Raw genomic sequence first — 12,385 nt, 5'->3', positions numbered from 1 at the left:
TCCTAGTCTGAGCAATCAGGGGAGAAGAGCTTTGGTCAGGGAGGTGACCAAGAATAAGTCTCTCGACCGAAGTAAATGTGTTATTTCAGTTTTTGCTTTGTCATTATAGGATGGGGGAAAAAACAATTGAATCAATTTTAGAACGAGGCTGTAACGTAACAAAATGTGGATACTTTCTGTATGCACTGTACATCAAAACACAAACTGTTTGAATCAGACATATATAATCATTTGTATTAAGAATCCGCATCGTTCTCGTTTGGAACAATCTGACAGCGTCTGCGCAGCCGCAAGAGTAGAGGGAGAGCGGCGTCTCAAATTACTGCTTCCGTTGTAGATCTCTTGCGATGTTAATATTGCGATTTCTTTTGACGTAAATTCCGTTAATTACGCAGCCTTATTATGGGATGGCATCGCTGTTTTCAAACGTTTTTATTTTCTTACTCTCTCTGCATGCATTTTCTTCTCTCTATCGTATTGACGTTAGTGTGTCTGTAAAACTGCTGTTCTCTATGTATTACAGATCCAGGTGATTGAGGATGACCGGGCCAACAAGAGCAGTGAGCCGTTCACCACGGGGGTCAAAGGTCAGACTCCGCCCCTTGTCACCACCAACTTCCAGGTGAAAGACCAGGGCAACGCCAGCCCGCGGTTCGTCCGCTGTACAGCCTACAACATACCCTGCACGGCCGACATGGCCAAACAGTCCCAGGTCCCCCTGGCAGCCGTAATCAAACCTCTAGCCATGTTGCCCCCCGACGAGGTGAGACACACCACACCGCTATCTCCTCTGGTCTTCTCATCACATTCACGCTCTCGTTTTATTGTTGTGTTAACACTTCTCTGAGCTTAACAACCCTGTTGTCTCTCAGACCCGTCCGTACATGGTGGACCATGGGGAGGCCGGTCCAATCCGCTGTAATCGCTGCAAGGCCTACATGTGTCCCTACATGCAGTTCATCGAGGGCGGACGCCGCTTCCAGTGTGGCTTCTGCAGCTGCGTCACAGACGGTGTGTGTGTGTGTGTGTGTGCAGGAAGATATTGTGTTAGTGTGGTATCGTTATTGTAGGTTATAACACGGTCTAAGTATATCCATCCATCCACAGTGCCTCCCCACTACTTCCAGCATCTGGACCACACAGGGAAGAGGGTGGACTGCTGCGACCGGCCAGAGCTCTCTCTGGGCAGCTACGAGTTTGTGGCCACCGTCGACTACTGTAAGGTAGGTGACTACTGTGTTTTTCTGAGAGACTGGAGCCCTGTAGCGTTTTCTCCATTTGGACCAGAAGATTTTCTCAAAGAGCCAGATGAGAGGACCAAGCTTGGCACAATACCAGAGATTCTCATGATGTAATATGCTCAATATGTCTAGTCTAAATACTAAGTTCTTCTCTCTCTCAGAACAATAAGCTCCCCCAACCCCCGTCGTTCATCTTCTTCATCGATGTGTCTTACAACGCCGTGAAGAGTGGCATGGTTAACATCGTCTGTCAGGAGCTCAAGACTCTACTGGACTACCTGCCCAGGTACACCCACACACACACACACACACATTGCCCAGGAACACACACACTGCCTGCCCAGGAACACACACACTGCCTGCCCAGGAACACACACACTGCCTGCCCAGGAACACACACACTGCCTGCCCAGGAACACACACACTGCCTGCCCAGGAACACACACTGCCTGCCCAGGAACACACACACTGCCTGCCCAGGAACACACACACTGCCTGCCCAGGAACACACACACTGCCTGCCCAGGAACACACACACTGCCTGCCCAGGAACACACACACTGCCTGCCCAGGAACACACACACTGCCTGCCCAGGAACACACACACTGCCTGCCCAGGAACACACACACTGCCTGCCCAGGAACACACACACTGCCTGCCCAGGAACACACACACTGCCTGCCCAGGAACACACACACTGCCTGCCCAGGAACACACACACTGCCTGCCCAGGAACACACACACTGCCTGCCCAGGAACACACACACTGCCTGCCCAGGAACACACACACTGCCTGCCCAGGAACACACACACTGCCTGCCCAGGAACACACACACTGCCTGCCCAGGAACACACACACTGCCTGCCCAGGAACACACACACTGCCTGCCCAGGAACACACACACTGCCTGCCCAGGAACACACACACTGCCTGCCCAGGAACACACACACTGCCTGCCCAGGAACACACACACTGCCTGCCCAGGAACACACACACTGCCTGCCCAGGAACACACACACTGCCTGCCCAGGAACACACACACTGCCTGCCCAGGAACACACACACTGCCTGCCCAGGAACACACACACTGCCTGCCGGAACACTGCCTGCCCAGGAACACACACACTGCCTGCCCAGGAACACACACACTGCCTGCCCAGGAACACACACACACTGCCTGCCCAGGAACACACACACTGCCTGCCCAGGAACACACACACACTGCCTGCCCAGGAAGACACACACACTGCCTGCCCAGGAAGACACACACACTGCCTGCCCAGGAAGACACACACACTGCCTGCCCAGGAAGACACACACACTGCCTGCCCAGGAAGACACACACACTGCCTGCCCAGGAAGACACACACACTGCCTGCCCAGGAAGACACACACACTGCCTGCCCAGGAAGACACACACTGCCTGCCCAGGAAGACACACACACTGCCTGCCCAGGAAGACACACACACTGCCTGCCCAGGAAGACACACACACTGCCTGCCCAGGAAGACACACACACTGCCTGCCCAGGAAGACACACACACTGCCTGCCCAGGAAGACACACACTGCCTGCCCAGGAAGACACACACACACTGCCTGCCCAGGAAGACACACACACTGCCTGCCCAGGAAGACACACACACTGCCTGCCCAGGAAGACACACACACTGCCTGCCCAGGAAGACACACACACTGCCTGCCCAGGAAGACACACACACTGCCTGCCCAGGAAGACACACACACTGCCTGCCCAGGAAGACACACACACTGCCTGCCCAGGAAGACACACACACTGCCTGCCCAGGAAGACACACACACTGCCTGCCCAGGAAGACACACACACTGCCTGCCCAGGAAGACACACACTGCCTGCCCAGGAAGACACACACTGCCTGCCCAGGAAGACACACACTGCCTGCCCAGGAAGACACACACTGCCTGCCCAGGAAGACACACACTGCCTGCCCAGGAAGACACACACTGCCTGCCCAGGAAGACACACACTGCCTGCCCAGGAAGACACACACTGCCTGCCCAGGAAGACACACACTGCCTGCCCAGGAAGACACACACTGCCTGCCCAGGAAGACACACACTGCCTGCCCAGGAAGACACACTGCCTGCCCAGGAAGACACACACTGCCTGCCCAGGAAGACCCAGGAAGACACACACTGCCTGCCCAGGAAGACACACACTGCCTGCCCAGGAAGACACACACTGCCTGCCCAGGAAGACACACTGCCTGCCCAGGAAGACACACACTGCCTGCCCAGGAAGACACACAGGAAGACACACACTGCCTGCCCAGGAAGACACACACTGCCTGCCCAGGAAGACACACACTGCCTGCCCAGGAAGACACACACTGCCTGCCCAGGAAGACACACACTGCCTGCCCAGGAAGACACACACTGCCTGCCCAGGAAGACACACACTGCCTGCCCAGGAAGACACACACTGCCTGCCCAGGAAGACACACACTGCCTGCCCAGGAAGACACACACTGCCTGCCCAGGAAGACACACACTGCCTGCCCAGGAAGACACACACTGCCTGCCCAGGTAGACACACACTGCCTGCCCAGGTAGACACACACTGCCTGCCCAGGTAGACACACACTGCCTGCCCAGGTAGACACACACTGCCTGCCCAGGTAGACACACACTGCCTGCCCAGGTAGACACACACTGCCTGCCCAGGTAGACACACACTGCCTGCCCAGGTAGACACACACTGCCTGCCCAGGTAGACACACACTGCCTGCCCAGGTAGACACACACTGCCTGCCCAGGTAGACACACACCGCCTGCCCAGGTAGACACACACCGCCTGCCCAGGTAGACACACCAGTGAATTAATAACATTTTGTGTCTTGTCCCTCCAGGGAGAATCCAGAGGCAGACTCGGTGGTGCGTGTGGGTTTTGTAACCTACAACAAGGTGTTGCACTTCTACAACGTCAAGTCCAGCCTGGCCCAGCCCCAGATGATGGTGGTCAGTGACGTCAGTGACATGTTCCTCCCTCTGCTCGACGGCTTCCTGGTCAACGTCAACGACAGCCGGATGGTCATCGAGAGGTATGTATACACACACACACACTCACACACACTCACACTCACACACTCACACACTCACACACACACCAGATCTCCAGACTAACATTTCCGCTGGTGCATCTGTTTTTCAGTTGGTGGCACCAGCCCATGATTTGGTCACAGCTATTTTGTTCTTGCACTATCACGCGATAGAGAACATATGTAAATATAATAGGGTTTTTCAAGGTGAGGAGAAGAGCAGACAATCGATGTCCATCTGATCTAATACAAGTTGCAACAGGGAGACGCCTCCAGAACAGAAGCAGAGAAAATGTGTAACTCCGCTTCTCTAAGAAGGTCCTTCTATTCTAATCTCACAGCACCGACGTTCTGTCAACACCAGCTTGTACAGAATACAGTGACAGTGTCCTCTGTCCTTGTACCTTCAGTCCGGCGTCAGTCGCTATCAACAGATATGAGAACAATCCATAACATTCAGTATCAAGTGTAGTTACCATCAACCCAGACCCAATGAGTCCCAAATAGAGCCGGGAAATCCTGTGTATTACATAAAGGGAAAATATTGCTCTTAACTGAATATGTCTTAAATATTCCGGCTCTAATAATCATTTTAGTCTAATACACTACTGAGATGGCATTGAAGAAATAACTTGTTTTCATCTAACAAGTTGTGATAGAAAATGTTTTTATGTGCAACCTAATCCAGTGATTGTCATGAATTTCAGATTTACAAATAGATTATTTCTGTATTTACTGTTCAATGGAGATGAATTTGCCTAAATCTTTATATACTAATATCATGGGCTTCTTTTTGGGGGGCTAATTCACCACCTTCGAAGTGGAAACTCCAAACACATGACCTAGATTGCGAACTCTAAATATAAACCCAAAAACATGAGCTAGATCGCTAACTCAAAATATAATACCCACTGCTAGTATCCATAAGTTAGTCTAGCAGTACATTTTATGCCCTAAAAAACTGCCCAATGATGCCGATGCATTGGCCGATGCGCTCCACAGACCCATCTCAGCCATATGTAATATCTGGGTTGTTGAGCCCAGTAATCAGAGTTGAGAAATAAATTATACCCACCCCGGGAAAGGAGAGAGCGAGTGGCTCGCTCCCCGAAGGGGCCCCTCCCGCAGTGGGCGGCAGGCTCCCCTCCCGCAGTGGGCGGCAGGCTCCCCTCCCGCAGTGGGCGGCAGGCTCCCCTCCCGCAGTGGGCGGCAGGCTCCACTCCCGCAGTGGGCGGCAGGCTCCCCTCCCGCAGTGGGCGGCAGGCTCCCCTCCCGCAGTGGGCGGCAGGCTCCCCTCCCGCAGTGGGCGGCAGGCTCCCCTCCCGCAGTGGGCGGCAGGCTCCCCTCCCGCAGTGGGCGGCAGGCGCCAGCGAAAAACAACCGGGGCAGCTGCAGGGCGTAAACTTTCATTACAGGAATCATCAGGCTAATGTACTTTACTGATTGGTGGGTTTTGATTGAGGTGACCATGTAGAAAAATTAAACACAACCAAGTCAAAGGGTTGCAAAATGTCTAAATGGCCGCGGTGCAGAGCCCTAATATACAGACATTTACATCCATCACTTATATTACAGCAGAAGTCTTATCTGTCCAGGCTTCTCAACTGTTTCTGTTGCAGAGAATCATTTGTGTGTGTGTGTGTGTGTGTGTGTGTGTCAGTTTGCTAGACCAGATTCCGGAGATGTTTGCAGACACCAGGGAGACTGAGACGGTGTTTGGACCAGTCATTCAGGCAGGACTGGAGGCACTGAAGGCTGCAGACTGTGCTGGGAAGCTGTTTCTGTTCCACTCCAGTCTGCCCATCGCTGAGGCTCCTGGGAAACTGAAGAACAGAGAGGACAAGAAACTGGTGGGAACAGACAAGGAGAAGGTACAGACACACACACACACACACACACACACACAAGGACAAGGTAAACTGATATGGCTACTCAGCGTGGCAGACACAACACAGAGGGAGGATGTGTTCTCTCTGGTATTGGTTGGGCAGTTATTGACTCTGTCAATGTGTCTCGCCCCCCCCTCCAGTCTCTGTTCCAGCCCCAGTCCGGTTTCTATAGTAACCTGTCTAAGGAGTGTGTAGCACAGGGCTGCTGTGTGGACCTCTTCCTGTTCCCCAACCAGTACGTCGACGTGGCAACGCTTGGCGTTGTGCCAGTCTCCACTGGCGGCTCAGTCTACAAATACACCTACTTCCAGGTAAACACACATTTATACACACACTGGCGCTGATCCAAACCCCATCCACCCTTCTCCTGTTATCTGCCTTCACTCACTCTGTATATGTGTCAGGCTGAGATGGACCGCGAGCGGTTCCTGAATGATCTGCGACGAGACGTTCAGAAGCCGATGGGCTTTGACGCTGTCATGAGGGTCCGAACGAGCACAGGTAGGTGTTTCGCTCTCACACACACTTCACCTAGCGTTAAATAGTTTTTCAGTGCCATCATAACCTCCTCCCTCTCTCCTCCAGGTATCAGAGCGACAGATTTCTTTGGCTCGTTCTTCATGAGCAACACGACAGACGTGGAGCTGGCAGGCCTGGACTGTGACAAGACTGTCACCGTGGAATTCCGCCACGACGACAAGCTCAGCGAGGACACCGGGGCGCTCATGCAGTGCGCGGTGTTGTACACCAGCTGTAGTGGTCAGCGGCGTCTGAGGGTCCACAACATGGCGGTCAACTGCTGCTCCCAGCTCGCCGACCTCTACCGGAACTGTGAGACGGACACAATCATCAACTTCTTCTCCAAGTATGGTAGGAGTCACACGTTGTCTATCCAACTATCTCCCTGTTCCCCTCTCTACAGTGCCTTGCAAAACTATTCATCCCCTTTGTTTTTCCTACTTTGTTGCATTACAACCTGTAATTTAAATTGACTAGATGTGCCAAGCTTATGGAGACATACCCCGAGAGACTTGCAGCTGTAATTGCTGCAAAAGGTGGCTCTACAAAGTTTTGACTTTGGGGGGTGAATAGTTGTGCACGCTCAAGTTTTCTGTATGTTAGTGAAATAGTTAACTATGTTTCTAAGAGAGCATGTATAAAGAACAGCAAGGGTTCACTCAACGAACAACCAATTCTACTTAGGATGCGTTGTAGCAGTCTGATCAGTAGGATTTAAACTTATGGTCTGGAAATGGATACCAATGGGCTTTTTCTCTCTCTGTGTGTGAAGCGTACCGCAGCCTATTGAACACCCCGACCAAGACGGTGAGAGACACCTTGGTGAACCAGTGTGCCCAGATTCTGGCCTGCTACCGCAAGAACTGTGCCAGCCCCTCGTCTGCCGGACAGGTCAGTCACTCACACAGCCCCCCTCTTGGACAGGTCAGTGACACACGCATGATACACACACTCACCCGCACACTAAATACTCACCACACACACAGTCAGTCTCAAACACACACAAATCCCCCACACACAACAACTTATACACACTCACTCAGTGGCATCGTGCACCCATTATTTTAGAGGGGGCACAATGTACGTGAGAAAGGCGTTGCCATCTGTCGTGGAGTTGGCTACATTTGCATTTTTCTATCACCTGAAACAGCTTTTTCCTGCAATTTACAGCCATAATCGTTGTGCCTAGTTCTGTCAAAATGTCTATTTTCCTGCGTATGTGTCTAAACATACCTCTTTACTTGTTCAATTGTAATTTTAATGAGGGTGTCATTCTGTTGTCAATCACACACCTCAATGTGCTGCGCTAACATGCCTAGGATAATACAACCACATTACAACACAGTACATGGGATCATAACGCACGTTATCAAACAGGTTATTTGGATCCTGGATGTTGATTGGACGAGGAGCATTCCATGCCGTTCTGTATTGGCCGTCACAAACACACCTATGCCTGCTAACCGTTCCATCTGAACGACCACTGCGCCTTCATCAGAATATCATGTTGCTGTCCCAGTCAACTCTTGTATTGTTCTCAACTCGCCATTATTTCCCCTTGCTTCCAGCCTAGCATTTAGTTTGGTACAGCAGGGGTTAATATAAACCTCACTGTCTGCCTGTCTGAAGACAATGTTTCACTTTGGAATGTTGATCTGTGTCCTACCATACGTAGAGTGAACGGTCACCAGACAACTTACTGAGCCAGTCGAAATCACGCATCAACGTCATGGTCCTGGACATATCCATGTTAAATGTCAATAGGAAAATGCAGCCAGTGTACTGTCATTCTAGGTCCAATGTTTGACGTGGCCGAAGTTGGCTAGCTAGCTAGCAAGTGACAAGAACGTTATACAGCCTTCATAGCAACCATTTTGTTTAGAATGGACAACCAGTCCTTTTGCATAGCAACTAAGCAAAAATAATGAACATGACCAAAAGACTGTTAGCAGTTGATGTTGTTCTTTAATAACACAGACCCAGAGGCAAATCAGGAGGAGGAAAATAGGTTATTCAAATAGGACAAATCATGCTTGGAAGTAGATGGTCGTTCTCCCCTGTCCCCAGTGATTCTCTTCTCAGAACAAAGTGACAGGATATACTTTATAACCCAGCCCATCATAAAACTGGGCCAAAGCCAAAGAACAAGTATCCTATTTCAGATTCAATGTATTAACAATTTGGACCAATAAGAACGTGCCACAAGTAGCTGTAAGTTCAAGACTGACATTATGTTGAACTGAAAACCAACTATTTCCATTGATGATTCCCTATATTACAGGAAAACCACTATTTCCATTGATTCCCTATTACAGAAAAACAACTATTTCCATTGATTCCCTATTACAGGAAAACCACTATTTCCATTGATTCCCTATTACAGAAAAACAACTATTTCCATTGATGATTCCCTATATTACAGGAAAACCACTATTTCCATTGATTCCCTATTACAGAAAAACAACTATTTCCATTGATTCCCTATTACAGGAAAACCACTATTTCCATTGATTCCCTATTACAGAAAAACAACTATTTCCATTGATGATTCCCTATATTACAGGAAAACCACTATTTCCATTGATTCCCTATTACAGAAAAACAACTATTTCCATTGATTCCCTATTACAGGAAAACCACTATTTCCATTGATTCCCTATTACAGAAAAACAACTATTTCCATTGATGATTCCTTATTACAGATTAACAACTATTTCCATTGATAATTCCCTATTACAGGAAAAACACTATTTTCATTGATAATTCCCTATTACAGGAAAAAGACTATTTTCATTGATAATTCCCTATTACAGGAAAAACATTATTTCCATTGATAATTCCCTATTACAGGAAAAACACTATTTCCATTGATAATTCCCTATTACAGGAAAAACACTATTTCCATTGATAATTCCCTATTACAGGAAAAACACTTGATAATCAGTACTCTATTGACCTCTTGACCTCTGCGTTGTCTTCATCTTCAGAACATTCTTACAGGGCTATCTTCTGATGGAAGAAGGAAGTTCTATCAATTCCCTTATCAAAATAACGTAATGAAAATATGTCATTCATTGTTACTTGAATATGTTTGTAACAATTTTCTAAAAGCTATAAGGCACGCGAGGCAGTGCCTCTGCTATCGCGTCGGGCCGAACAACGCCATTTACCTCTGACTGCATTCATGATACAGCACTGCCTCGTGTGCCTTATAGCTTAATCATCAACACAGGCACATATCGTACGGTACCAGATTACAGTTAAACTATGTATTCTTCTGCATATGTAAGAATACAGTACCTTCAGAAAGTATTCATTCCCCTTGACTTATTCCACATTTTGTTACAGCCTGAATTCAAAATGGATTAAATCATTTTTCTCACCCATCTACACACAATACTCCATAATGACAGTGAAAAACGTGTTTTTAGGCATTTGAGCAAATATATTGATAATGAAATACAGAAGTCTAATTTAAATAAGTTCACCCCCACTGAGTCAATACTTTGTAGAATCACCTTTGGCGGCGTTTACAGCTGTGAGTCTCTGAGCTTTTCATACCTGGATTGTACAATATCTGCCTATTTATTATTTTCTAAATTCTTCAAGCGCTGTCAAATTGGTTGTTGATCACTGCTTGACAACCGTTTTCAGGTCTTGCCAAAGATTTAAGTCAACTGTAACTCGGCCACTCGGGAACATTTTAATGTCATCTTGGTAAGCAACTCCAATGTATATTTGGCCTTGTGTTTTAGGTTGTTGTCCTGCTGAAAGGTTAATTCATCTCCCAGTGTCTGGTGGAAAGCAGACTGAACCAGGTTTTCCTCTAGGATTTGTTCCTGTGTTTAGCCCTGTTTCTTTTCATCCTGAAAAACGAACTCCTCATTCCTTAACGATTACAAACATTCCCATTGCATGATGCAGCCACGACTATGCTTGAACATGTGGAGAGTGGTACTCAGTAATATATTGGATTTGCCCCAACACAACGTTTTCCTCTTGAGTAGAAAGTGTTAACAGGATGCATGTTTTTCAATGTTTTTATTCTGTACAGGCTTCATTCTTTTCACTCTTGTCAATTAGGTTAAAATTGTGGAGTAACTAGAATGTTCTTGATCCGTCCTCCGTTTTCTCCTATCACAGCCATTGAACTCTGAAACTGTTTTAAAGTCACCATTGAGCGGTTTCCTCCAGCCACCCAGACATCTACCAATAGGCATTGTAAGACCACCCTAGTATGTGGTTACATATGTGTCTGAAATTCACTGCTCGACTGGGGGACTTTATATACTGAACACAAATATAAAAGAAACATGGAAAGTGTTGGTCCTGTGTTTAAAGAAATAAAATATTCCAGAAATGTTTTACATTTTTTACATTTCTACTTTAGCGACATAATCCATGGGGCGGCAGGGTAGCCCAGTGGTTAGAGGCAGGGTAGCCCAGTGGTTAGAGGCAGGGTAGCCCAGTGGTTAGAGGCAGGGTAGCCCAGTGGTTAGAGGCAGGGTAGCCCAGTGGTTAGAGGCAGGGTAGCCCAGTGGTTAGAGGCAGGGTAGCCCAGTGGTTAGAGGCAGGGTAGCCCAGTGGTTAGAGGCAGGGTAGCCCAGTGGTTAGAGGCAGGGTAGCCCAGTGGTTAGAGGCAGGGTAGCCCAGTGGTTAGAGCGTTGGACTAGTAACCGAAAGGCTGCAAGTTTGAATCCCCGAGCTAACAAGGTACAAATCTGTCATTCTGCCCCTGAACAGGCAGTTAACCCACTGTGCCTAGGCCGTTCCTAGGCCGTCATTGAAAATAAGAATTTGTTCTTAACTGACTTGCCTAGTTAAATAAAGGTAAATAAAAAATCCACCTAACAGGTGTGCCATATCAAGAAGCTGATTAAACAGCATGATCATTACGTAAGTGCACCTTGTGCTGGGGACAATAAAAGGCCACTCTAAAATGTGCAGTTCTGTCACACAACACAGTGCCATAGATGTCTCAAGTTTTGAGGGAGTGCGCATTTGACATACTGGGTGCAGGAATGTCCACCAGAACTGTTGCCAGAGAAATTCACGGTAATTTCTCTATCATACGTCGCCTCCAACGTTGTTTGGGAGAATTTGGCAGTACGACCAACCGACAGACCACGTGTAACCACACCAGCCCAGGGCCTCCACATCCGGCTTCTTCACCTGCGGGATCCTCTGAGTCCAGCCACCTGGACAGCTGATGAGACAGGAGTATTTCTGTCTGTAATAAAGCCCCTGAGTTTTTGCTCACATTCTGATTGGCTGGGCCTGGCTCCCCTGTGGGTGGGCCTATGCCCACCACAGGCTGCGCCCCTGCACAGTCATGTGAAATTCATAGATTAAGGCCTAATTCATTTATTTCAATTGACTGATTTCCTTATTTGAACTGTAACTCAGTAAAATCTTTGAAATTGTTGTCTTGTTTTATATTTTTGTTCAGTATAGATAATTCTGTGTGGGGTACAGAGAAAATCAAAAATCATGTGCGACACTATTGTGGCAAATCTTAATTTAATCCATTTTAAATTCAGGTTGTAACACAACAAAAGGTGTAACAAGTCACATGGTGTGAATACTTTCTGAAGGGTACTGTATATCAAATGAATTTACAAACATACCCCCTGACTTCCAGCAGCTAAAATGAAATGA

The 12,385-nt window shown here is 48.2% G+C and overlaps 1 protein-coding gene across 5 annotated transcripts in view; it reads left to right on the top strand.

Annotated features, from left to right (window-relative positions):
* Positions 1–12,385, top strand: part of LOC118374116 (protein transport protein Sec24C-like) — a 33,698-nt gene that overhangs the window by 18,640 nt on the left and 2,673 nt on the right. For 3 of the 5 annotated variants that reach the window (XM_052492533.1, XM_052492512.1, XM_052492520.1), the window contains 10 exons: positions 524–763; positions 873–1,011; positions 1,108–1,223; positions 1,403–1,527; positions 4,131–4,322; positions 5,980–6,190; positions 6,349–6,519; positions 6,613–6,709; positions 6,794–7,078; positions 7,500–7,651. In XM_052492533.1, coding sequence (XP_052348493.1) covers positions 524–763; positions 873–1,011; positions 1,108–1,223; positions 1,403–1,527; positions 4,131–4,322; positions 5,980–6,190; positions 6,349–6,519; positions 6,613–6,709; positions 6,794–7,078; positions 7,500–7,651 — 1,728 coding nt within the window. The remainder of the gene's footprint in view (positions 1–523; positions 764–872; positions 1,012–1,107; positions 1,224–1,402; positions 1,528–4,130; positions 4,323–5,979; positions 6,191–6,348; positions 6,520–6,612; positions 6,710–6,793; positions 7,079–7,499; positions 7,652–12,385) is intronic. The other 2 variants (XM_052492535.1, XM_052492525.1) reach the window with 1 other exon arrangement.

This window comes from Oncorhynchus keta, chromosome 3 (assembly GCF_023373465.1).
Source record: "Oncorhynchus keta strain PuntledgeMale-10-30-2019 chromosome 3, Oket_V2, whole genome shotgun sequence".
Lineage (NCBI taxonomy): Eukaryota > Metazoa > Chordata > Actinopteri > Salmoniformes > Salmonidae > Oncorhynchus > Oncorhynchus keta.
Note: the sequence above shows the minus strand (reverse complement) of the source record. Positions and strands in the feature narration are given on the sequence as shown.